Genomic DNA, 27,778 nt, shown 5'->3' on the forward strand with positions numbered 1-27,778 from the left:
AGTATTTTCTTTGGTTTATTTTGACTTTGCTTTTACGGAATGAGTGAGTCCAAGAGAAAGAATCCCACAAGAAGGGATCATGTAAATTTTAATCCTTCATGAATATAATATTTCTCATATAGAAACTGAGTAGAAACTGAGTACTACTACAAAGAAAAAAAAAATCTGGAGCTTTTATTTCTAGGTATTCAGTGACACATGCAAGAACATGACCACTTTATTCTTTTGTAATTACAGTCACTTTAAGTCTGACTGTAAAGAAATACCTTGAGCTATCATGCTCTCAAGTAAATTAGTTTTCATTCATTGCATATGCTTCCTGCACAACTTTTAATGTTTTTTTTGTCATCATGAAAGGGAAATTTTGATTCACTCATTATTTTCCATGTGAGAACTGCTGTTTGCCTTATTGCCAGTGTATTTTTATCAGACTGTATCATCCATTAGATGTTATTTCTTATATATCAAAGAGTAATGGTCATGAAAGACAAATTCTAACCAACTTGAGCATTTGTGGGTATTCCAGCAGAATGCTGCAGTAGAAATAAATCAGATTTTTAATAAATAAGTCAACTAAGGAGAAAAAAGTCCCTTGCTTTAGATTCCTTTTCCCCAAAATTTGTTTTCATTGTTGTGCATATAAGCAGGACAATAAAGGAACGTGTCCATTTTTTCCCTGAATAAATCAGACAAGATAAAAATCTCTTTGCCCTTACAACATGTATATTACTAGGATTTTATGGAAGATGCCCCAGTATTACATCTTGGTGACAAATCCATAAAAAAGTAAAGCAGCAAGATTTTGAAGTAGTGTGTGTAGGTTTTGTGGGGTTTTGATTGTGTGTTTATTTGTTTGTCTGTTTGCTTTTAATTCTGATATATTTAACATTACAAACAGTGTGTAGTTTGGGAAGCTTGAATGAAAATTCTGTTGTTCCTTTGAATTTCAGAATTCTCAGCAAGGGGATTGCTGAACCCTGCACACAGAAAATAGGCTTAATGACCAGAAAAAAATATTGTGTGAACACCCAATACAGGTTTTCACTGGCAAAGGCCATGCTGAATATTACCACCTGCACTTAGCCTGCTACAAAGCAGATCTGTTCAAGGCAGAATATTCAACACTTCAAAACATATATAGTAAGAATATAGGGTAAGAATATACTTAAGTATAAACTAAAACTTGATATGGAAACAGCTCCTCATTCTTGAATATATCTGTACTCTCATTTATGGTTCCATCAAGAAAAGTCATAATATTAACTGAAGGAACCATCCCTTATCATCTTTTATATGTTATGTCTTACCAAAGCTGTTATGGGTTTTTTGTTTGTTTGTTTGTTTGTTTTACAGTATTCAAGTACAGATATGCTTGAGAGTCTTGTAGCAATAAGGATCTTTGTTTCACAGACAGGAATGTGAGTCCCTAAGCCAAAGACATAAAACCAATCCACCAGTAAGCAAGTTAATTTTAAGGGAATACCCTTCTGAATTATAAATGCTGTGCCGGAATTAAAAAAAAAAAAAAAAAAAAAAAAAAAAAAAAAAAAAAAAAAGGGCTCCTGAGGCGTTCAGCTTCATTTTTACAGGCTCATTTACTATTTACTGTGTCAATTCAAATGTAAGAGAAGCCATTCAGCTGTGCTAGTAACTCTTCCTCTGTATAAGGCTGTACAGTGACAGCCAGAGTTCCAGGAAATTAAGCAGGACAATAGAAGAGCAATATTAGATGGTATGGTCTCATCAATATATCAATAGGTTTAGTCATGCTTTTTGTCATCCAAGAGTAAACCACCCATTTCAGCACTAAATGGCCGTCACTTTTACTTTGCAAGTTTATCCTATGCCATTGCACTGGAAAGATCTCTGAAAAACATTGCAGCATTTGGCTTATTTATCCAAACTCAGAAGTCCTATAAAGAGAGTAGGGAAATCTGAGCTGAATACACTGAAATTTATTACAGTAATATTCTTTTGTCAAAAGTTATTTATAAGTGCTTTCTGAAAATGTCATTGTATACTAAACATGCACAAATTTACCTAAATAACATACCCTTGGAGATGCATGCACCTTAAAGCCTCTATTTCATATTTTAAGTGATCTTTGCATCATAGAAAATAGAGCTGGGAGTGATGTGTGAGATCATCTTATCCACTCTACTATTAATGCAAGTCTGTTTCCTGAAGAATATTCTTAAGTATTTCAACTTGTCTGGTTTTACAGGACTGTAACTGGGCTTCAAGTCCATTGGGAGGCTGGAGTATAGTACAATTATTAATTGTATTTCCCTAACATTCACCCTAAAATTTGTATTTCCTAGGGGCATTCTGCTATTTCTAGTTATACTATTTTGGATGAACTTACCATTCTGGGAACCGTTATATCTTAATCAGCTCTTCCCTGTCCTTCATTTTGCATAATTTTAAATACAGAGTCATCACATTGTCCCTTGTGTTTTCTTGTAGCTAAGAATGGCATATTTTTCTTAATTTTTCCTTAAAACCCAGCTCTTCTGACATGATAATAGTTTTTCTTTGTTCAAAAACATCTCTAAACTGTTTAAAAGTTTGTGAGGTCTACAAAAACAAGACAAAATTTCAAGGCCTTGTCGAGGCTTTCGTTTCTCATTTTCAGTGTGTGCACTTACAGTTTGTAATGCAGAAATCCTATTACTCAAGTTTCTACTTACTGTGATCCTAAAATTCACTACACCATCTAAAATACCATCCAGCCATCTTCAAGCCTTTATGTGCTGCTACAGCTTTCTGAGTCTTTCCTATCCATTTCCTAGTTCAATGTCATACTTTTTTGTATTACTATTTCCTCTTTTTATGGTATTCATTTAAACTTCTCTTTCTATTGACTTACTTGTCAATGGGCTGAACACCATAACCTTTGAAACCAATCATGAGCTTAATTTTCAAGTGGGCTGTAGGGAACAGCAGTCTTCCAGCTCAAATCTTGAAGGTTGCTTATATTTCTTTCCCCAATGATTATAATACTCTTTTGATTTTTATATTAGGTGTTTATTTAAGTCCAGTACTTTTTTATTTCAGCTTGTGACTAAATGGAATTCTAGGCTACACAAGAATCCAAGACATTTAATAGGATTCTTCTTTCCAAGCAGGAAATTTTTCTTCAGTTTTGTTTGCTGTTCTTACTTGATTTTTTTTGCTTATACTTGTGTCAGAACCACTAAAAGTGGAGGAATTTATAAATCAAGTGAAACAATACAAAATTTGGCAAAATCTTCCTGCTGCCCTTACCGCATTTCTGTTCAAACAGCTAGATGAAGATTCTCTGCAGATCTGTATATGCTCTCAAGTGATATGCTGGTTTAATCAAATACCTGTTTTCTAGTTGCAAGAATAGAACTGTGATTCTGTTTTCTTTAGGCTGAGTTCAATTGTTTTATTGCACATCTTGAATAAATGTCTCCTGGCAAAAATCCTGAGTTTTTCCTTGCCTGAGATGCTGGTACTCTTTATTAGTATTTGACTAAGATATATTATGCCTATCTGTGCCTAATGAAGCACTAACCAGACTAAATGATGAATGGCAGTTTAATCAATTCAGTTCATTTGGTAACTAGCAGAAGCATATGGAACATAAATTTTAACCTCTCTTTTATAAACACGTGATTTATTCTAAAATTTGACCGCAACTGTGCTTTTCAAAGTTTTCTTCCAGTTTTCTATGCCAGCGAGAAGCTTTACTTAATATATCTATGCTCTGGGTTGTAGAATTAGAAAATAGTGATGTGTATTTGATTTTCTTCTTCAAAAATTTGACTACCAACCCTCATTGTCCTGGAATGTAAAATTGTTTCATTATTGGGTATTTGTCAAAGCCTAAAAGATGAGTAAAACACAGGTTATTTACTGATACTTTTAATTAACTGGCATCTATAAGAACTGAGCTCCAGCCTTAATGAAAATATGCAACCTGTTTCCATTAAGTTGTTTTATTCTAGAACCACTTCCTCACCAATATATGAACACAAATCCTAAAATTAAATGCTGCTTTCTGAATGCATCATCATGATGCATAAGCAATGAAAAGGTATGTAATTACTACATTCCAAATAATTTACTTCTAAAAACAAAGTTAAATTAGAGGTTATTGCTGGGATTTTTCTGACACAGAAACAAAACTCTCATTTTTAGGGGGAATTGGTTCTGTAGTTAGTGTTGCAAATTCTTAGTTCATTTTGATATATGTTTTGGGGATGTAAACATGTTATTACTTTGAGTGAAGAGTGTTTTTGTGTGGTTGCTTACACAAGCATGGCTGTACAGCGTACGTGGGTGTTTGCATATGAAAGTTGTAAAAAATGTATGCAGAAAAATGTAATTGAAGAAGTTGAAGTATATAATCAAATTCTGCATCCTATTGATAGCCAAGAGGGATGTTTTCTCTTTACATTATTTTTGCTGAGGGAACAAGCAACTCTTGAGCTGTTTTCATCCAGAAAAGATACAAGTGCAAGTCTGTAATTTGGTTTCTTTTGAGATGCAGGAAGTTTACAGGTTATCTGAAATTTGAGATAGAGTCACAGAAGCTTTCCTCAACCTTTGAGAATGCATTCTTTGTGCTGTAGTTAGTGTGCCACAGTTATTTTTACCATTGGATTTCCCAGTACTTCTGCCACTGGCTTAACTCAGTGGGATGAAGGGGACTTGTGTGAAGGATGTTGTGTGGGAAACCAAGAACAGGAGCTGTAAAAGGAGGTGGCTGTTGTGGGGAGAAGAGGGAGCCCGTGGTTTCTCAGCCCATTGCAAGACCTCTCAGTCAGAGCTTCTGGGAATGGGGTCAGCAGCTGAGGGCTTTGAGCTTCTTACATTTATGCTGAAAGAGAGAAGAAGAAAGTCCAAGCAAGTGCATCCCCCAAGTTAGCAACATTTGGGCAGTAGCTAAGTTCAGTGGCTGTGAGCTTTTTTGGTTTTACTCAGCTTTTCCCAGATTCTCCTCCTATGCTAAGAGTGCTTCCATGTTGTTGGTGTGTCCCCATTCAGCTTTTCCCAAGGATGCTCTCTCACTGCCTTTCCCACATCTCCAGAGTTTCTTTGGGAGCATGACTATTCTGCTTGGGAAACACTAATACAGAAATCAGCAGCTGTGCCTTTATTGGTCTCAACACCCACCAACCATATTCCTGCTACCTCTACACCTTTCTTCAAACACCTGAGAAGTGTTCATTTGTATACACTGATTTTAGCAAATGCACATGCCTGTCCTTCCACCTGGCATCAATTAAAAAAAATAAAAATTAAATGCTAGTAAAGGATAAAGAAGTATTGTTGTATTGTTGTTGGCTTTCTGGTCTATAAGAAATCTTTCTAACCTTGCCTTTATTTTTTTCCTTCTATAGGGGAGTGGGTTGTATCTTTGTAGAAATGATTCAAGGGGTTGCTGCTTTTCCAGGAATGAAAGACATTCAAGATCAACTTGAAAGGATATTTCTGGTAAGTTCTTTATTGCTGCAGTAAGACAACAAAGGATCAATTGATAAATGTTCACATATTTCTCTGTGTTATGAATTAAATTACTGGCAGACCCAAGGGTCAGAAGCCCAGTCCACATGCTAGATACAGTTTACTTGATATATTTTGTGTAAAAAGTTCTAATTTTTTTCACCTATTTTTTTTTAAACAAAGGGGTTTATTGTGGAAAATGTAAGGCAATGGAAATCCAGCCAGTTTGTCATCCTCACTTTGGAGAGGACAGCTCTGGATAGCCTTATTAATATTCTATTAATATTGTAGAGTTCATGCCAAGTGGTTTTTTTGTTATACAGATATATAAAGGAAAAGTAAGATATGAAGTGAGAAACAGGACAGAAATTCTGAAATCATGCCTTAGATTCAGCAGGGGTCCTTGACTACTGCTTCTGCAGCCTGGTTAGGGCCTTCATGTGGGTTGCTCAAAGGCACTGATGACACATCTACACTGGGAGTGAAAAAAAAGGTAATTTGTCTCAAGCATAATAATAATTTATATATTTTTCTACCCAGGGTTGTGGTTTTTCAGTTTTGTTTGTTTGCTTGGGATTTTATTTTCATTTGCTCTTTCTTCTATTGTGCTCTGAGTTTGGCAGTTCCCTTGCAAAAGTCTCAGGAACAACTTTTCTTGACTCCCAATAAAGGTTTATGTCTAGTCTAATGCCTCCTGGGAGCTGTGCTGTTGTGGAGTGGGTTTGTTCAGGGAAGCCACTGCTCACCCAGATGAGCCAGAGTGGCTCCTGGTGCTGTTGGGTGGTCATCAGGGGAAGTGTCATAGGAGCAGCGTCTTGCCCTGATGTGTCAATCTCTGGATTGCGTCTGACCATAAATTTAGAAGGGAAACATGAGCATACCCTTGCCTTCAAAGGTTGTTTTGTCAGTAGTCATTTATTTCAAATGCAGAATATTTATTTGGTATTCTTTTTTGGTCCATGGGGAGAGGAAGAAAGTCTTTCATAACACGTTTTAAAAATTTACATTCTTCACTTTAATTGAAACTTGCTTGCACTATATCTCTTATGTTGGGTCATCAGGGAATTTAGCAAATGCTTTTAGAAATGACTCATAAAAAATATCTCTCTAAAACAAGGCCTTACTTGATTGTGATATAAACATAATTCATTTCTGTAATATATTTGGCTTTTCTGCCCTGTTGGCTAATACCCTGAAAATTCTGTGCTGTGAAAGAATAGCAATGCTGCAACACAGACTGGGAGCAGCAGTTCTGAGCAGTTCCTGTGACATGTCTCATTGCTTTGTTTGTTTGCCAGCTTGTGTATTTTAAGCTAGCAACTTCTGAGCCAGTTTCCTGCTTTTGCTTTTTAAACTTACTGTGCTTTTCATTTATTAATTTGAAATTTTCCCCTTATTTATAGAACATGAAATTTTGAAAGAATTAATTCCTCTTTGGTACTTGGTCTCATTTATTCCAGTAAAATCTTATTGACTGTTTTTCCTGTTGAAATTAAGGGTCCTTGTAACAGCAGAAATGAGGTGCTTCCTTTAGCAGGGCATTATATGCAATTTATTGTGTGAGATTGTAAGATATAGTGCAAAAAGTGATAGTGATAGGTATATCATATAAACCTATTTTTTGTATGCATTCTGTAAACCTTTTGTATACTTCTGGTTTTTTCTCTATTCTAACTACTATTTGTGTGTTAAAATGCTAAGATAAATGCAATCTAGGATGAGGTTTGATGCCTGCCAATTATTTTAAATTTTGTTTTTAAACTGCAGTTGCAAATACCAAGAACAGTGTTGAAATAACAAGAGATAATTTATTGATACTCTTTCTTTAATTTAATCTTTTGCAAACCATCAAATAAACAGATAAAATTTTGGTCTGGATGTTTTATGGTCCATTGCAAATCAGAGTTAATTTTAAATCCCAATTAATTAGGCCTTCTAATGGTAGCGTCTAGTTACCATTAGCTAAATAGTTTCAGTGGGTGCCTTCCTAATGTACTCTAAGCTTCATTAAGGCTTTAAGTTATCTATTTAAAAGTTATAAACCAGAGGATTATTCTTGTTTGGTTTTGTATTTGAACAGAAGGATTAAATTCATTAATTCTCCAGTGAATCATATATAGTAGGGTAGTTAATAGCACTGAAGGACAAAATGAATCAGGTTGTTTTACCAGATAACTAATATGATTAACTCCCACACAGTGAGCACTTACATGGCTGTTAAAGAAACACATCAGCCAATAAAAGACTTTTGCAGGAAGAGTTCCTAGAGTTCACGTTTTCAGCATCCACCAGTGACAGTTTTCTTGTAATAGAGGGTTCTCCTCTGAAAATGGTAGAAGGTACAGTCCACCTTCACTCTGATCCAGGAGTCCCTTTGTTCACACATTATACCCAACTTGCAGCAAAAAGGAATAATAATCATCATATCTGTTGCTGTGTTTGGTAGTCATAGCTACACATCCTTAGTGTGTAAGGAGCCAGGTTGCAGCTCTTAGGGGATTGGTTACATTGTAGTACAAAACTGGAAAAATGTAAGAAATAGTAGCCAAGAAAAGTGAATAAAATTTAACATGAATAACAGTTTAAAAATCTTAAATGGCTGTTTGATTTCCTATTGTTTAGTGACCATTATTATGTAAATGAAATGAAAATACACTTTACGTACATTATTTTAGCAATTATCCAGTTGGAGTTAGTTAAATGTTTTTGTGTATCTCTACTGCCAGCCTTCTTCACATATCTAACGTAGCAAAAATAGATGCAACAGAGCACACCATATATGTTTCTTCCTCATTATGAATGATGTTTATTTATGTTTCATAACAGCTGAATTAAGTGATTGTGTATAGTAGATTAGGAACAGTGGTTGGTCTTTCAGTTTTGTTTAAGAACTTTTCTCTGTAAGCTTGTCTCTCCTGACTTCTATTGATTCAATTTGTGGGTTTTTAAATGGTAATATACACTGATTCTCCATTTCTGTTACAGCAGCTGTTTTTAATAAGCATACTCAGGTTCTATTACAGCCACAGGCCTCCATAAAATAGCAAGGGTTTATACATAGGATCTGTTCTCAGAATCAGACCAGCACTTTTTTAGAGATGTTGATGAATAAGCAGCTGCAAGTTGTTATTGTCACACTTTGGATCTGATAATATGAATTCTTTCTTCTGCCTAAAATTAAAAGTGTTCATAGGCTCTTTTAAAAAAACTGTGCTTAACAAATGAAATGGGAATCACACATATTAATATGTTGCTTTTTCAAAGAGGTTTAACAGTGAATAAAGTGCCTTAATGCAGAGATGTTTTGGTTTAATCAGTATACTATTACATTTTACTCCTGCTTTTTTCCTGCATGTTGAAACTGGGGTTACTTTCTGGATAGAAATGCATTATAGAAAATAAGAGAGGAAACTGTAGTGTCATGGAATTAAATCATAAAATCATGAAGGTTGAGTTTCACCTTTGACTGAATACCACCTTGTCAACTAAATGATAGCACTGAATGCCTTGTCCAGTTATTTCCTGAACTCTTCCAGGGATGGTAGCACCACCACCTCTCTGAATAGCCAGTTTCAATGCTTGACAACCATTTCAATGAAGAAATTCTTCCTAATGTCCACCTCAAACCTCCTTGGGCACAGCTTGAGGCCATTTCCTCTTGCTCTGTCACTGTTTTTTGTAATTACAGCCTGTAAGAGCTAACAAGTCTCTTGCCTCAAAGTATTAAACTAATGGTGTGCCATCATCATTTCCAGCAAACTTTTTTTCTTTGCCATTCTCTGAGACAAGCAGCTTGGGCTTTTGTTGCAAGGTACTAAGTCTGATGGACTGAAGACATGAAGTGGTAATCTTAGCATTTCTATTTAGTCTTGCAACATGTGTACACAAGGCAGGATGAAATGGACCAAGTGCACACTGAGTGGTAAAACCATAAGAATAGGAAAAACATGTGAGGCAATCTGTTGAATCAAAATAAAATTACACAAAATTGGGAAATACCATTTGGCTTCTGATAAGGAGCAGCTAAGATCTTTATCAGTAGTTTATTTCTATTGATCATTTGTTAGCATACATATCTCTATATGCAAACTTAGAGATTTTCAGATCAAGGAGAATGTGCCATTGTAAATATATTGTAAATATAAAATTTATTACATCTAGAAACTGAAGCTGCACTAAATGACTTCAAGTTAGCCCTGTACCATGGAAAATTGACAGCTCCTTGGATCTGGTGATGATCAGTATGAATTAGCTGAGTGTTAAAGCTGATTACACTGAGCAGCCTGCAGTATGCTTGTGCATGCCACACTGGAGATAGAAACCTGGTTACAGCTCTGATTTTTATATAAGCATGTGCTTTTATACTGGCTGTTCTTAACAGATTCAAAACAAATCATACTAGAATCTCTTGTATTAGCTAAATTTTTTCTTTAGCAGAGTTTTTTGGGTTTTTTAAATGGGAAGGTATTTCTGCCTTTTCCATTTTACGTGAGCTTTCTGAAAGAAATAATTGATCAAAGTGAATTTTCCTCCCAGGCTCTGAAGCCTTCCCGATAAGGGAATAATCTTTGCATTGCCTGAACTTTAGCCTTGGTGCCAACTACACTGCAAATTAGATTTCACTGCAGGAATACTGTACAAAGAGTTCTCCTGGTACTTTGTAGCTCTCTGCACAGGCAGGACAATACCATTTAAATATGGTTTTGTCTGAAAATGGGCATTCTCTCTGCAAATATGGTTGTGGGAAGCATGTGCACCACAGGAGCATCACACTGCAGGTAGGGTGTCACAGCTGGAGTGGGAAATGGCAGCCAGAAGCTTCTGTCTTTCCTGACACATGTATTGAACAAGCTGAGGACTCCTCTCTGATATTGGATGCTATTGCTCTGTTGGGTAGCATAATGCAGAGTATTAAAAGTAATTAAAAGAGAAGCATATGCATTGAGCCCAGCAGCCTGATCTGCCAAGGAGTGACACCAGAAACACCAGCTTTCCACGTGGAGTGGTGCAGCAAAACTCACAAGAACTGGCCATTTCAGATAGCTGTGGAAAATTACATTTTCATTTCAATGGGAATGGAAGTGTTTCTCCCATTATTAAAGATTTAAAAGGCTAGCAATATTATTTTTTAATACATATATGCACACATACTTGTAATATATGACTACAAGCCTGAAGTGTCCTGTAATGCAGGCTAGTAGTGTTTCCTCCACAACTGATGTTAACAGGCATTTCTGAAGCTGCAAAGGTTTTTCCCTGTGGTTCTGTGTCTGAAGGTTTGCTTCATGTCATTGACATCCTCTGAAGCCTGGAATAATACTTTTCAAGAGCTTTTAAGCTTATGATGAACCCAAAGAAAATGTGCTTTCTGGCACATTTTATTAATAGTACCTTTTGGGAAGCTAGCAATGCTAAACCCAAGGGAGTACTTTAGACCATTGGATTTTGAAGTTCATCTGTGTAATCAGGTATTTAGTCAAATTTATTGATCTTTTTTTTTTCCTGTTTCATTATTTAAAATAAGTTTTTCTTTCACTCAGTAAATACTTGGCACTGAAACACAGGTCATTCATCTCTGATGGAGTACATGTAATTGTGAGGCTGAAGATGAGCTGAAATTTTACTTTGTGTAGGCATGGTGTCTGTGGTGCCATCTATTCTTCTGGTTGGATAAATCTATTGTAATATAAATAGTTCTTGCTTAGAGGGCAAAGTTTGTGTTTTCCTCCCATATCTTTCCATTTGCTTCCCATCAGTGACTTCATGAGGAAAATGAGGGGGGTGTTTGAAACTAATTCAGAAACATGACTGCTGAGTTCTGTTTTCTAAAACACAATATGTAAGTAAAGTGCAATCCTGCTAATAAATCTACCTCTCCTTTGTTTTATAACAACAATATGCAAAATATTTCTTTTCAGCACCACTGAAAATTAATTACATAAGTAGCAGGCTTCTCTACCTGTGGGTCTTCTCTTTCAAGTTGTTAGCACTTACTCAGTATTTTACTGTAGTTGCCTGCAGGTTTTGCACTGTACCACTTTTACAAGGTTCCTCTCTGGGCTTTATGTCTTATGCCAAACTTCAAATGAAATTAATTCTAAACTAGGCAAGTATGAGCAAAATTACCCTTTAAAATTAATTTTAAAAAACAAAGGAAATCTGCTATGTGTTCATGCTTTGTTGTAGTGGTGTGGTTTTGGTTTTATCAGTTTTATGTATGTATTGTTCCTTGTATTAAGTTCATTTTTATAAGTTATAATGGTTTGCCCCATGCCACCCATGTTCCACCCTTACTGGTTTCACCCCAACCCAAGTTATATGTCAGTCAGAAGTTATCCAGCCCCTGGGCCTTGTCTGTCACTTTGGGGTCTCTCCCAAAAGTCTGGAAAGTTCCAGTAAGGACCCCAAGTGATTGGACAAGACTTCAGCTATCTCCCCACCCAAGTTATTGATTTGTTACAATGTATGTCATTTACCTAGAGAGCAATACCCCCTTGGCCCCTGATTTGTCCCCAGTTAGACCCATCCCTGAGTTCCTCCCCCCAGTAAAAGGTGTTGCATTTGGGGGTTTCCCGCTTTTTTTCCCCTTGCTTTTCCCCCAGTGCTTCTGCTGAGGGGTGTCTGCTGGGGCAGATCCCCTGATGAATAAAATCAGCAGTTAACCCAGAACAGCCTCCTCTTTTTTCCTGCTGTCGTTGCTTCACTCCTTCAAGAAAGAAAGAACTCACAGGGGTCGGTGAGGTTCATCCTGCTACCGAGCCATGCCCTTTACTGTTGAGGTGTCAGGGCTGGCCGAGGCAGAGACAAGACATCTCTACATTTTGTAAAAGGATTCTGGTATTTTTTCAAATTTCTTTTTATGGAGTTTGAGCTCAACTTTTGATCTTTGACTGCATTGTATTGTTTTGTGTATTGTTTTGTGTGAGTTGACTTTTTCCCATATAACAGGGCACAAGGTAAATTATGCTAATTTGCATTCATTTTTTATGAAGAACTCCCATGCTCGCCATGCCTGAGTATCAATAGTCTGTTCTTTGCCTTGTACCAGTAAATCCATATGGTACTGGGGAAACAAACTTGGCCTAAGATTTAAAAACAGCAATCTTGTAAAAATGTAGTACAATTTCTAGAGGAATGTTGCCTATGTGTGTTAGGAAAGGAGGCTTTAAAAAAATATGTACATTGCACTCTGCTAACATTTCTTCTAGAAATTGGGACACAGACCATCACATTAAAGTCATAAAAATACCCACCAGTGTATTATGGACACTTTCCAGGGGAGCTACCAGCTGGTAGCAGGAGGGAAGAGAAGGAGAGGGTTTGAGAGTTGGCTGGATTTCAGGCCAGCCAGTCCCACAGCCTGATGCACATAGGTGTCATCTGCCTGCAAGATGTTCCCGTCCAGCCTGCTAATTCTGAGCACAACCCCGAGTGTGGCTGGGCTGGCTTGCAAGAGTGTAGGTTATTATCAGCTTGGTAGTGCAAAACATGAGGAGTAATTTGCTATCAGAAAAAGAAAACAAATTAAGACATGGTTCAGTGGAAAACAATGGCTTTGTGGTTTTCTTTGGAATCAGAATGTTTACTTTCTGCCATATTTCAGTGGGTTGTAATTATAAGGAAGTATTGTTTCTTTTCCAGACTTGCCTCTAGCCTTTGAGAGGGTGTTTACAGACAATACATTGAAAAAAAAAAAGTGATGAGACTCAGCTGGTGCAAATCAGTACCTGGTGTTAATCAGTGCACGGATTTACATCTTTGCAGGCACCTTCCTTCTTGGCCCCTTACACCACAGAAATATCTTCTTTGCTGTGTAAAATCCCTCTCTGTGGAGGTCGTGTCCACGTGTTACACAGCTGTAATTGCAAACATTTTTTCATGCAGGTGACACTGAACAGAAAAGCAATTGCAAGCAATTCGTGCATTTGTGAGAGGTGAAGCCCGTTCTGAGCACAAGTGTTGGTCTGCTATCCAAAACTTTATTCTACAAGATAATATTGTACTATAAAAAACACAGACACATTCAAAAAAACTTACTCTGGTATGCTGGTTTTATTTGCTAGGGGAGATAATAAATGATCAGGCATCAAATTGTCGTATTGCTTTCTCTTTCATAAGTAAAGAAACAATGTTCATTGCACTTGAATCTTCCCTTTTTCCTTTCTTCTTTTACTTGTGTCTGAATTGCACATTGCTTGTCAAAAGTGAGTTTTCTGTATAGAATTTTGATGGCCAAAATTGTTGTTTATGATCTATAGCAAAAGTCGAAACATCCTTAAGGTTGAAAATGTCTAGAAATCAATGTGAGGCTGGTTTAGATGATGATTTTAGAGATGGGTTATGAGAATATAAGATTGATATGTCTTCCCTGTCTGCACATGTTTCTTAAAAGACTTCAAAAATAATGGCTGATTTCTTCTGTCCTCCTAAGAACTAGTAAAAGTAAATAGCTCTCTCTATCATGGTGTCTGGGGGAAACTTCCCCTTCAACCCATGCACATGCTCTGAGGTACCATTTGCAGTAAGCCTAATTTGAATAAAGTTAAACTTTAATACCTATTTTAGTTTTTCCATAATCAGTGCCCTAGACTAGGTATTAATTTAGCAAGGTGTTGAGCATGTGCCATAAGATTGTCTTCAACTATCATTTTCTCAAGCTGCCGATATTTATTGAGCTAAATGTAAATTTTGATATAAGCTTGGTGATTTCAAGAGGCTTCAAGTTTTCAAGGGGCAAACATAAATACACCTTGATGAGGACAGCTGCTTTTCAACTTCATTAAATGGGTATGGTTGAATAACTTAGGCATAAAATTTTCATATGTTGAAAATGTTGTATAACCTTATCTAAGTTTTAATTATACATATCAAAATGCTGTCACACAATTTCTGTGTCCACTGTTTGTGTGTTGCCATTTCTTATGAGACTTGCACAGAGAAAAGAAAATCCTACTGTCAGAATCAGTATTAATAAGTAGGAAAAGCAAAGAAAAAGTGCTATAGAAATGAAATGCATTCTGCTACGTAAGAAAATGTAAAAAACCAAAGAAAGGCCTCATAAGATACTGGGAGTAGGAGAATTACCTGACTAGGATCTTAATGCAGTAGGTATTCTCAACTGAGTGTGAAATAAACAGAGCAGGTTATGAGCTATGCAGTATTACATTTTATTCTGGTGCTTTGGTTCTTCCTTCCCCAGTTTTCTAAGCTCTGAGTTTAAAGTGACTTGGAACCTAAAGCAGAATAGGATTCTCCAGCTGTAAGTTGCAGGAAGAAAAATGTTGTGCATTCACTGTTTGTCTTTAGAGTGTGCATGTGCATCACTGTGTAGCTGTATTTCTGGCAATTGAGGTCTGTTCCCAAGTACATCACAGAAAGCTAACAATATATTTTGTGAGACCATAGTGAGAATTCTTCACAGTGCTTTTTCAGGGCAGAATAGGACCCAAATGGCTGCGGTGCAAACTCTCAAATCTATTGGTGGTGGAGCAGAACAGCATTAGGTAAATACTTAACAGAGAATGTAGTGTGGTACTGTAGCTATGTTCTCACATAAATATGATTACCCTGATGAGTACAAATCAAAGATTTTTAGCATCTGACTTAGAACACTGGAAGACTACAGTTGGATTTCTGTATCACTTGATAGGTGAGAAATTCGTTGACTTTGTAAGCTTTTGATTTGATTAAACTTTATTACATTATAAAGAGGGATTAATTACTTTATGACTACTTCCTTTCACAGATATTTTTAAATATTCTAAATTTACTTCTTTTTCAAAATGGTGTTATTTGAATTATAACTTATTTTCATCTTAGAACAGACTATATTTGCATTTTGAACCTATATATCCTGAATTTAATTGTTTTACAATAGGTGATAATTGTGCTTTTCTCATAAGAAAAACAAAAGTACATAAATTTTCTATCTCTGAACTGACCCTTCATGAAAATCAGAGGGAAAGCAGCCAAGGATTTTATCAACCCTTTAAGTATCCTTCATGTCTCATCTTGGTGTGCATCCATAAAACATATTGCCCTAATTACTTAAAAAGAGGCCATAATAATTTGGATGTTGGAGCTCCTGTCCATTTTGGTATAATCTGCTTTGGTCTGATGGCTGAGATATTTGGTTGATGACATTGCTGTGCTGCTGAGCCAGCTCATTAAAGTGTGTTGGTGTTGCTCCTTCCTCTTGGAAAGGGAGGGGTAGAGATTAGGCCCTGCTGGCCTCACTGCATCATTTCACTTTATAAGCTGCTCAGCAGTTCAAAGCAGTTCAAACCCTAGCAGGGAAAATCATCTTTTGTTTGTTTAATTGGTCTTTTCATGAAAACTCTGCAATACCCTATTCCATAAAAAAATTTCCAACCAGCAAATGTAGCTGAAAACTAAGGGTAGTGAAACACCTGTTTGCTACTAAAGTCATCTCTTCACTGGGCCTCATTTACTTTCAGTAAAACATACTTTTGATGCAGCTTCCTGCCACTTCTGCTTTATAGTATCTTCTTCTTGCTAATGTTCTCATGGTTTTGTTGCTTTTGTGGCCTTTTAAATAGCTTTATGATAACATTGTGCTGCTCATCTGCATTCCTCACATAGTCCAAGAGATCAGCTGTGCCTACAGTGTTGAGAGGTTGATTTTCCTCTGTGATAACTCACGTAGTTGATTGTGTTTCGTTGGTGTAACATGTCCCTGTTTTCTATTTCAGTGAGATCTTTAAAATTTTCCTCCAAAACACCTTTTAATAGCAGAGTTGCTCATGTTAAAGATTAAAATTGTCATTTTACTGTTCTTGTGTCTGATGCCCCATCATTTTTCAGCCTTTGGGTCATCCAGATTTCAGGCCATGCATGTCTGTGGACCTTAATGTACTGGGGATAGGGGATAAGAAATTGTTACTCCAGTCTCGCACCTCCTCTCTCTCATTATTGACTACCATTTCCCTCACTTTGAGGAAAAAAATATTTCTGTACTTCCATTTTTCGTTCTGCTTGCTTGTTCTGTGCCTGTGATTTGGAAGGATAGTATAAAACTCTTGTAGCAGCAAAATACTGCTGTCTGGAGTGAATATACCAAGCTTCATGCTGTGTTTTGTTGTAGGAGACACACTTCAAACTCTATCACTTGAAATGGATTTTAAGTGATAAGGGATTTTTAAAAGAGATTTGATTTGGGAATGCTGATAAAGTTCAGTGTAGGAATCAGCTGGATATTTAGACATCCAAGAAGAGTACTCTTATCTATCTATATACCCATCACAACTGGAGCTCATTATTAATGCCCTCACTGTTTCAGAAACATTGTAACACCTGAACCTGCACATTCTTCAAATGGCAGTGTGACTCGGGTGCCTTCATTTTTTTCAGATTGTCGCTTAAAAAAAACTTGACAAAAATACTCACTGCATCACTGAGCTCCATGTGGCTTCACAATTCTATTCAAAATTGAGATTATTACAAGATCAAGACCTTAATTGGCAAAATAAGGAGCTAGCAAACTTCTGGATGATCAGATCAAACTCTACTGTCATGCTGTTCTGTGGTGCTAAGCACCAGGCTTCATATATAGGTCTCAGTGTATGTTACCTCCCCTGGCTTTTTAGGTGAGAAAAAGAATTTTCATGATACTTCTCCTTTTCTTTTTTTCTCAGACAGTGAGCTCAGGCAGCTCAGCCAGCTCAGCTCTAGTATTCTATCTGTCTTAGCACAACAGCTTTCCCCTGCAAGTATATTTCTACCACCTAAGCAGCACATGTAGCGACTTCTATTGTGCTGTGCAAATGCTGTTCCTTGGGCGTGAGGAGTGGTGAGTCCTGGTGTGTTGTCATAGCAAGGTACAATCCTTCCTCTGATGTGTTGGGACTGGGCACCAGGCCAGAGACAAAATGTTTCCAGTATCAGAGCAGTGCATTGTGCATTCACCGCCTCAGAGTGGAGGTTTGTTCTGGGGAGATGCTCATTGGTTCCTGTGAAAACCAGTGGGTCAGGTCCTGGTGCAGAGAAAATCCTTGTGGAGAAAGGATGTGACCCCAATTGTTCAGGTTTGTTTAAACAGTTGTAGTTAAATGAGACCATAGTGAAGAAACATAATTTTATTTTAAATAAAAATGTTTTTCTTGCTCTTTTTATGATGATTCATAAAAATGAATCATCCATACTTTGGTCTGTTAATTATATAGATAAGCTTTCCAGCTGAATGGCAGCTTTAAGCCCTTAAGTATCCTGATGCAATGGAGTAGCTTGGCCTGTGCCAATGAGATTGGATACTACAACACGAGGTAGGAATTCATATGTGTTAACTGAGCCAGTTTTATGGTCTTCAAAAAGACCATAAAGCCAGCTTTATGATCCAAAGGGAGCATTGCTTTTCTGATAAGCCAGCAGTTCCAAAAAACCCTGTGTAGTGCATACCTGGAATTCAAATGAGCCGGCTGCTGAGCCAGCACAGCAGGGCTTCTCGAAGTACATTTCATAAAAGCCTCCCACAAGGTTTTAGCTTTTATTTTTATTCCCCTTTTTCAGTTTAAAGAAAAGAAGTCAGTAAAAAAATTAGAAATAAATCTTTAAAGAGCATGTTTAGGAGAGGATTGTCTGTTTGGGTGGGTTGTTCCAAAGGCTTTGCAACCTAGACAGGATAGGAAATGTGAAATGCAGAGTATCTCACTATCTGTATAGAGTAAATCAGACCAGATTTTCAAGAATATGTAAACAAGCATGACTTGTGAGCAACGGGGTTCTTCTGACAGAAAATTGCTGTCTTTGCGGTAAAGAAAACCATTCTGTTTGTTCCCAAACAGTAAGGAAGAGACCTTCCAGCACAGCTAGCAGCAGCAGCAGCTCCTTCTTCACATGTATTAACACCAATCTCTTCCTCAGTGAAATCATTCCCCCTCTGTAACCTTACTTGAGAGCTCACAAGCTCTGTCAGTGCCAGAAGGCCAAACTTTTCTCCTTGTAGAGAAGGAGAGAAATCTCTTGAGGTTAGCTTGAGTCTTCTACATGAATTTTTCTTCCCAGTCTTTTCCTGATCCACAGCTTTGAAAGCTTTCAAAATCTTTTCTCTTTTTACAAAGAATCAATTTTGTCCTGTGGAGGTCTTTTACAGTTTCTGCAGCTCCAAAGCAAATATCAGAGACCCTAAGTCTAGTTTAATGTCAGAATTTTTGAATTCTGATTATGGGATTGTTTGCTGATGGAAGGAGACTCTTGAGTAGAGATGGCTGGGAAAGCTGAAAGGACAAGTTCTCTGTTCTGCTTTTAGCAGTTCAGCATGGAGCATCCCTCACAAAGGAGCCATCTTTTCACTTTGGGGCTAAACAATCTCCTTTTACCATGTACATCATTGTTTAACTAGCTTTTGATTTGTTAAAATTGCTGAAAACTGCTGTATGGTTGCATTGGTTTGAGGGAAAGTGCAGTCTCTGTCAGGAGTTTCCTTTTCCCCCTTTTGCTGCTAATTTCAGATTGTGTCTCTACAGCCTAGGCCCCTCTATTTTCAACCTAAGTTTGCCAAATCCTTTTTTCTAGGTTTTTTAAAGCATTCATCTCATTCACATAAAAGTTTTAGTAAGAATCACTAAATTAAACAGTTTCTTCCACCATGTGAACTTTTATGAATGTTGTAAGTTACTAAAATAGGGCCTTATGATGACTTTCTGGAGGAAGAGGATGTCACAGTACTGTATGAGTTGTTTTGCACTTGCTTTTTTCTTATTGTGAAATTTAGATTAAATCCTCTAGTTTTGTGCTCATTCCAGTTCACTTTGGATTATGGACAGAATTTGTTTCTAAAAGTCATCTCATCAAATCACAGAAACAGCCCTGTCAAAGTGTAGTAAGTACTTAGTAGGTACTTTTTGGAATAAACAGAACTCTTCCTTGACTGATTATTTAGGGACACCGGCATGTCAAACCCCTGTGGTGCTTTGTTGTAGGTCTGAGGATTTCATTTAATCTTGTCCTGATGTGTAGCAGTGTGTTTTTAGATGGTGTGCTGCAACCTGTATCCCAAAAAGCATCTCCTGTGGAAAAGCTGCTTGGGAGGAATTCAGGCAAAGCAATCAAGCTCACACATCCACACACGCCACGGCCAGCTCAGCAAGGACAGGCAAGAAGGGCCTTTGTATGATCAGTTCCAGCCAGTTTATTCCAAATCAGGAACAAAAATCAGGGAAATCAGGAACAAAGACCTTGCCATGTGCCGTGCACAGGCCTAAACAGAGGTCAGGAGCCAATGGTCTGAGGGCAGGGGGGCAGTACAAGGGGCAGGGCAGAGGTCAGGGGCCATTGGGAAAACGGGGCCACAGGGGAACCACAACCAATGGGGAAACGGGGAAAGGAGAAACCCCTGCAATTAGGGACCTGTGGGGAAAGCAAATCATGTGGGGTGGATCACAGTGTGTAAAGCACCATGGGGGAAGAGCTCTTTCTTTCAGCCTAGGCAGGGAAGACTCTACGGTAGATCTTTCCAGGGCAGGACCCTGGGAATTCCCCCGAGAGGTTTGAGGGACTCCACACTGATGCTCGGCAATGCTGAGTCTGCGGAGATGACTGCTTTGTTCCTCCTGCTCCTGGCAGTTGCCATTCCCAGCTCCCAGGGCTCTGTGAGGGCGGACAGGGGTGTCTGGGCAGTCTCCAGTCCCCGCTGTTCTCCTCTTGCTGGCACAGCTGCACTGGTGGCTCTGCCTGGGTCTCTCAGAAAGGTGGCTGTGGTTACCATGGGTATGAGGAGAAGGATGAATTTACTTGTGCTGCAAATGGTATGGAAACAGTGCTGGGATAAATTTAGCTTTGCAATGCAGACAGCTACTAAAATATTGTTTATATACATAAAGTAGGGATGGAAAAAATCACATATTAAAAAGGTTTCCTGGCAAGACTTCATTGTATTTTACCTCTGTGGGGAAAGGAAGTTAAGAACAGTTGGGCCCTCTTCTGTTTCAAGTACCTCATTTTTCATCCTTGACAGAGCTAAAGCAAAAATATTAGTTTGAGCTTGATTTTTTTTTTTTTTACTGTATATTTTTTAGAATTTTGTGGGAATGTGTGTTTTGCTTCTTTCATCCATACTGGCACATTACCCCAAGGTTTTAGAATACAGCTTCATCATAAATCACTTCTTATGCTCAAAGGAAGTGGTTCAATTACTCATATATAATGGAATGATGATATTCCACTTGATGCCTGAATCAGGCTTTTGTTGAGCCGTATTCTGTTCATGCTGCTTCTTTTTTCACCTTAAAGAATAAGCCTCGATAACTTCAGTTTTTTCACAAAACAGCATCTCTTTCCTTACAGAAAGAACAAGTTTATGGGGTTGGTGAGAAGGTGCCTTCTCTCTTTTGTGTTGCTGTTGTGTCCCAACCACATCATCTGCGTAGCAGGTACTTCATAATGCTAGTGGAAGAATTTAATAAGAATTTAATACCTTCCCATTTTTTTTTTGTTAAGACCTTGCTTAGATCATTCACAAAATAACTTGCAAAAGAAATACTCAAATCAGTTTGCTTTCTAACCAGCCTTGTTTTCTCTTAAATCCATAATTCTGATTTAATTTCCTGAATGAATGCAGATTGCATTAAAAATATTCTTTTGCACATTACCATTGTGCATATAAAACGGTGGCTGTTGAATTGCTTGTTCCTTTTGCCATGTATCATCATTGTAAGGATTTTTTCATTACTCTGGTAGCATTTACATGTAAGGAAACAAAAAAAATTACCACCTGTTTTACACATAGAACCAAGAATAAGCATTTGAAATTATGTATTTGTTTGTAAAGAATGATGTGTTCTTGTTTACCACTTTCATTCTGAAGAGGAATCATACAAGTTAAGTTTTCTTTATGCTTAATCTGTTGCTTTACATTTCCTATATTTTTAATCTGTTTCACTGGTATTTAATTTCTTACCTAGGTGCGAATAATGAAGAGATATTTTGATGACAGTTGACTGAAAAAAAACCCACAGAAAGTTTGCTATGTTAGAAAAATACTTTTACTAAAATACAGTTTTCAGGTTCTGAACAAGGCCTTTATTTCTTTCCACATGTGAAGAGACTGCCTAGATTACACAATATTACTTCAGTTGTTATAACTTTGAATTGGCATGGATTCCTGGTTTAGGAATTATATATAATTTTTGTCATTCATTTAATGAACTAAGGCTTCAATATTCTAAACTTCAAGGACAATAAATAGGCATGTGGTCTTTACTTTTCATGAATCCAAATAAATATATTCTTGCCATCTCAGCTGATAGACATTGTTTCTTTAATGAAAAGTGAGGCAACTTTTTCCCTGCAGCTGTGCAAACCCTGGAACTTCCACAGCATTCCCAAGAATGTGTTCAGCCCCAGTCTAACATACCTGTAAGTGCATTACACAAATTAATAGATTCACAGGCCCTTATGGAAACTGAAGTGCAAAAGCAAACCTCTAAACTCCTGATGTGAAGAAATGAAAGAAATTTTTGGTATCTCTCTTCTAAGCTGCAAATGGTATTGAGGCAATTCCATTTCCAACTGTATCTTTTGGCTATTAAACTTAACAATCAGCTGTCACCATTGTGCCCAGCAGAGAGTCGAAGGAAGCCTCACTTGTCAGTCAGCAGGCTCTGAGTCAGCATTCATAATACACAAATAGTTACTGAATGTTTTTTCTAACCTTTTATACTAAAACCAAATGTTCAGTTGAAGGATGAAGTTCGTTCTTTGGTCTTCACTGTGAAATGTACTTGGTGCCCACTGACATTGGTTGTAACACAGAACTTCTCCAGATTTTGAAAGATGTTGTTCAGATCTACCTGACTCTACTGCTTAGGAAGGGAATGTGGCTCTGGATGGATCATGCGGACAAATGGCTTAGCACTATTGCTCTTCCATAGGAGAAATTCTGTGTTCAGAGGTGTCTCTGAGAGTGATTGAGCTGCTGGAACACACACTGCTCCTCAAAAGGCAAATCTAAAGCAGTAATGTACTTTCCTCTAACGAAACAGAAAACACTTAGGTTTTTTACTAAGTTGAAAACTTCATTAGATATATATGTTTTGGAAGAATAGAACAAATTTTTGTTGAAAAACCAAACATCTGAAACTTCCAAATCTCACTGAACAGAAAGAAATTACTGATTTGGAAATTGTCTGTAATGCTTATTCTCTTCCTCTTTTGATTACGTTCTGTTCCTCAAACAGCTGTAGTCTCCCATGGTGCATCACAGCCAAGGATTGACTAAATGCATTATGTTTTACCCAGCATACAGGAAGACTGGAAAAGAAACCTTGAACATCCTTAAAAGGTACAATAAAATAACAAAAGGTACAATAAAATAAGAAAAAAAATTTACATCCAGCTTGTAACTTTTCCCAGTTAAAATTCCAGGGCATTTTCCAACAAACCCCTCTTCTTTTAAAAGGAAAAAAATGCATTCTCCTGACACTTTTTTTTTTTTTTAACTAAACTTTGTTCGTTCATCAAATTGACCTAACATTAAAAAAATTTAAAATTCTCCATGTTACTTAGCCTGATTTCCATAATTCTTGTCTAAGGAAAGGCAGCTCATTTGTATTCTGGTCTTGTTACTCATTCTGCTCTGAATTATACCACAGGCTGCAGGTTCTTTGTCTTGTTGAAGTCCAAACTGTCACCTTTCTTGAGGATCATCAGCTCTAACAAAGGTTAAAGTATTATATCAGTAATATGCAGCTTTGTATATTCAAAACTTGTAGTGTAAAGGGAAATGCTTTTCTTTATTAATTATGCCAGCAACTGGGAAAGAGCTGGTAGGAAAGATTTGCACTGCTGCTCATCTAATACATGGCAGTAACATGGGATGATTTTGCATTTGAAGCAGAATACAGGACAACATGACTAATTGTGTTGGTAGAGTGGTGCAAAGCTCACTGTGAATTAATTGTTCCCTTCTACACCAGGGAATGGTGAGTCCTTGCAAAACCAGATGCTAACCCCAAGATTTTTCTTATATTAAAAAATAAGGCAATGCAGTAACCCTTGATGCATTTTTGTTGCATTTCCTAGGAAATCTTTCTATATCATGCTTGTATATGGAAATTTGAACAACAGGTTCTCCTTTTATAACTTTCTGCCAAGCCCTAATGATATCAACTAGTGGTACAGGTATTTGAACCTCAGTACCCTGATGTATTGTAAATCTGTTATTTTTTTATAAATAGACTTCTCACCCTACCATAGAAATGGAATTAGAATCTGGTCCTGATTTTTAATAGCAAGTTTCAAATGCGAACATCATTTTATATCTAGTCAGAGATACGAAAGAGCCTTGTCAGAGAATAAAAGAGCCCAGAGTGTTGTGTGTGGTGTGGAAGAGCAGAACCCCAGTAGATTCTGGAGTCCTCTTTGCAGAAACCGTAACCACCGTGGTCCCTGGCAAACATTAAATCGATTCCAAATTTGAGAATTGTAGATTAATCTTGTCAGTAATTCAGTTTAAGGAAATTAGGATGTTAAACCATGCAAGCTGAATGCTTAGCTCGCTGAGAAGCAAATTATCAGTAGAGAAAGCAAACAAGTTAGTTTTTCAAATAATTCTCAATGCTAAATAAAAGTTTATTTCCAGTATTAAGTTGAGGCTTAACTGTCGTGACAGCAGTGGTTATTTTTATGAAACATGAAATGGAAAGAAAACGTGTTAAAATGTAGAGGAGGCAGAACTCCTGGTGGCATGCTTGGGATGAGAAGTGGTGGACCATGAAAGTTGGGGCTAGGAGGTCACCTGTAAAATAACATCTCCTGGTGTTCAGCTGTTGTCTGGGTAATCAGTCTTCACTGCTAGGTGACAGTGTATTGCAGTAAAACCAGAAGACTGTTGGATCCTCCTTTCCTCTCCCCTTCGCTTTTCCATGTTGGTGCCTTAATTCTCCCTTCTAAGCTGCAAAACAAGGCAGATTCTTCTCCACTGTGGTGTTAAGTATGAACCCCACTTTGCTTTGTTTATAGCGGGTGTCAAAACTCGTTGCTTTGGATTACTTAATCTCACTCATCCAAATGGGATTGATTGCTGCTTCGGAGAATCACTTACAAGGTGATGCTTACAAATCTCCTTATGTTGACTTACCTGTGAGCAGGGACTGTTTCATCTTAACCAAAACCAGAGTTCTTTCACTGCTGCCCTCTCCTCCTTATTTGTCACATATTGTGAATTTCTGTACTGCATATGCTAAAAATCGTGTGGAAGAAGGATGATCTTTATAGTGTTTGTACCATGCATTAAAATAAAGTCTTTGGATCCTTGCCTGAAATACCAAGTGTCTCTATCTTAAAAATGGTCGGCATTTAGATTCTAGGAAACTCGCAGTTGTTTTCAGCCTGACTGCTGCCCTTGAGAGAAGGTATGAATATTGGAGGAGGCTTGAGTTCTCCAATGCACACAACTTGCTTGTAGCTGGCTCCTAGATACTGTGGCAGGATATGTGCTTGAATAGTATTAAAGAAATGGACTTGAAAACTAGTGAAACAAGAAACAGTGAGTCGAGTATGATTCCTTTTAAGAGTGAAAATTACAGATTTTGTTAGCGGGTTTTAATTTTCATTGGTACAGTCCCATAGTTGCCTCTGTCTCATTTAAAGTAGGAGGCAAATGAGAACACTCTTTTAGAGGAATGTGGCTAATTCTTTTAATATTCAGAACAAATATATTAATAACAAATATATTTTATTTAGTAAGAGAATGTTCCTTTGATAGACTAAGAGGGGTTGCAAAGTTGAGAACCTTATTTCTAAATTTAAATTGATGCAAAAATCTCTGTTTCTGATCCACGGGCTCCCTCTCCTGGTCTGGGAGGTGCTTGGCACCAGGAGCTTGATTAATGCAGAAGGTAAGTGGAAGTTATTTGGAAATTGATTTTGTGACATAGTGTCGAAAGTGTCTCCTAACTTTCTCAGTGTTTAATGACAGCATTGTGCTCTCTCTAATAGCATTAATGAGATGAACATGGGTGTTGTGATGAATCAGGGCCAGGTTTATTTTATTCAAGTGCCAATTAAGACATATAACAAGGACTGAAAGAAGTGCGCTACAAACAATATTTACAAATCAGTGAATTTGCATACCAAAATAACTGTGTGGATGTATCCTCCATAGTTGCACTGATACTGTCACTTTTGTCACCTTAGTGCTCTGCCTTCACCTTCTATTGATCGTATTACATCCAAGTTGGACTGTTTGCCTATTGTATTTGATTGTGGAGAAAAAATGTCTTTGGATTAATAGTCTTAGATGAAAAACATATGACTATTGTAAACCACTCAACAAATTTGAGTCCTTAGACTCATAAAGCAAACCTTATAGGTAAAAATTGTATTTATTTTAGAGGTCACTTACTTTGTCTCAAGTTTTTAAGCTCATTTCTAAATTTAATTTAATAAATTTCTGGTGAGTTGAAGCAAAATGTTGGGTGTCCTGCCTCACCGGTCTTGCTTCTAAGAAGTTTTTTCAACTTGAATTTGTCAGCAGGAACAAATGTTTACATAGCTTAAGAAATGAAACAAGTATTCTAGAGGGGTGTCCTTCCTCATAATTCATATGTATATCGCAGCAAACAAAATTAAAATAAATCTCTTCAGTTCCAAATTATTTGGAGTAGATGTTGTTTTTCACATTTTTTGGATCAAAGATTTTCATGCCACAACTTTGGGCTTGCTTCATGCTGATGTAAGTGACCACAGAATGTCACAGGGACTCAAGATATGCAGGTCCAAAAGATGTATTCAGATGACCTGCAGTGCAGATAGAGGCAGAGCTGGGAGGGGCTTTTGTGCATTAATAATGCAAAACAAGCACCAGACTAATGTAAATTGCTTTCACTTAGAATATTAACCTTTTATTCCAGGGCCTGAGCTTATAACAAACATTCAAAAGAATCTAGCATTTTCATTCATGTTTGTAATTGAGTGTAAATTTTCGAAAAGAAAGATCCTACTAGTAAAATATTAAATTCCACAGTTCATTCAGAAATGTGTTTCTAGAGCTGTTAACTTAAGTGTTCCTCCTGGCTTTACTTAAAGCAAGTCTTGACAGTTATGCATTATGAAGCAAAACCAGGTTTGGGAGAACCACTTATAACAGTTCCCTGACTTTAATTACTGCTTGTGTCAAGGGCATGGTGTGAACTTTTTATGTGAACAGAGAATATAAGATGCATGTGAGAAGTGTAAATACTTTGATGCTGTAAGTTGGTCTGACTTACATTACAAGAAGGAGGACAGTTGAAGTGAATAGAAACAAAACATAATGCATGGGTGAATAAAGTCTGTACCTCCTAAGAATTTTCTATTTTTATGTGTACTGCAGCCACGTTAAAATAACAACTCTTTGTTGTCCTTTCTTGTTCATGCCACACTCTAGATCATCCTCTTTACCGTGTCTGTAAATCTTCTATCTTAGCACCTATTCATTATCTGTTTATCTTATTTAAGTTTCTAGGGATTGAAGTTATTCCTGAGCTAAATTATCTAGCCTCTATAACACCAGTGCCCTCAGATAGCTTGATAGCTGTCAATGAAAAGTAGCTTTAACATCCATTGTTAACCTTAAACAGGTAGTGTGACAGGAACACAAGCACTCCCATCTGCTTTACAGACTCCAGGTACCTTGGAAATGTTGTAATCATTTAACCTTTTATACCTTCTTCCTCCTTCCCATCCCCCAGTTAAGAAGCCAATTTGAAGTTTAGATTGTGCTTTCTACAGTGCTATGACTTGTTAAATCTTTTCCATTAAAGCAATGTGTTTTTTTAAATTTTTTTGTGTACAGGTACTTGGAACACCAAATGAAGATACGTGGCCTGGCGTCCACTCTTTACCCCATTTCAAACCAGGTAGGTTGAAGCACCAAGTTCCTCCAAATTCCCCCTCTGGAAGTACAAAACAGAGATAATTACATCCCTGACCACAAGTGATCAAAATTACCTGCATGCAGTGTGTGAACCATAATGCACTTCTTCCAGCTGCTTACTTTTTATTTCGCTCAGGGTGAGAAGTTTTCTTTCGTTTAATTTCTTTGCTTGCTTTTTCATTTTCTTCTGTTTGTTATAGTATGAGCCCTGATCTGCTTGCATTCCTCAGCCACTGAGTATTGTATCTTTCAGACTGCTGGTGTGCTGATTCTCTAGTCAGGATTACTTTTCCAGCAGAGCACACCAAACTTTGACAAATACTAAAGGAAACTGAAGAATAAAGAAATTGTGAAAGCTGAGATTATTACTAGATTGTCTATTAGTATGTTTCTGCAAAGGTTCAATTTTTTATCTATGTTGTATTTGCAGTT

General features: G+C 37.2%; 1 protein-coding gene across 2 annotated transcripts in view; it reads left to right on the forward strand.

Annotated features, from left to right (window-relative positions):
• Positions 1-27,778, forward strand: part of CDK14 (cyclin dependent kinase 14) — a 338,755-nt gene that overhangs the window by 179,276 nt on the left and 131,701 nt on the right. For both annotated transcript variants that reach the window (XM_083862878.1, XM_083862877.1), the window contains exons 10-11: positions 5,373-5,466; positions 27,266-27,329. In XM_083862878.1, the coding sequence (XP_083719004.1) occupies positions 5,373-5,466; positions 27,266-27,329 (158 nt within the window). The remainder of the gene's footprint in view (positions 1-5,372; positions 5,467-27,265; positions 27,330-27,778) is intronic.

The sequence above is a fragment of the Zosterops lateralis genome (genome assembly GCF_965231275.1).
Source record: "Zosterops lateralis genome assembly, chromosome: 1".
Taxonomy (NCBI): Eukaryota; Metazoa; Chordata; class Aves; order Passeriformes; family Zosteropidae; genus Zosterops; species Zosterops lateralis.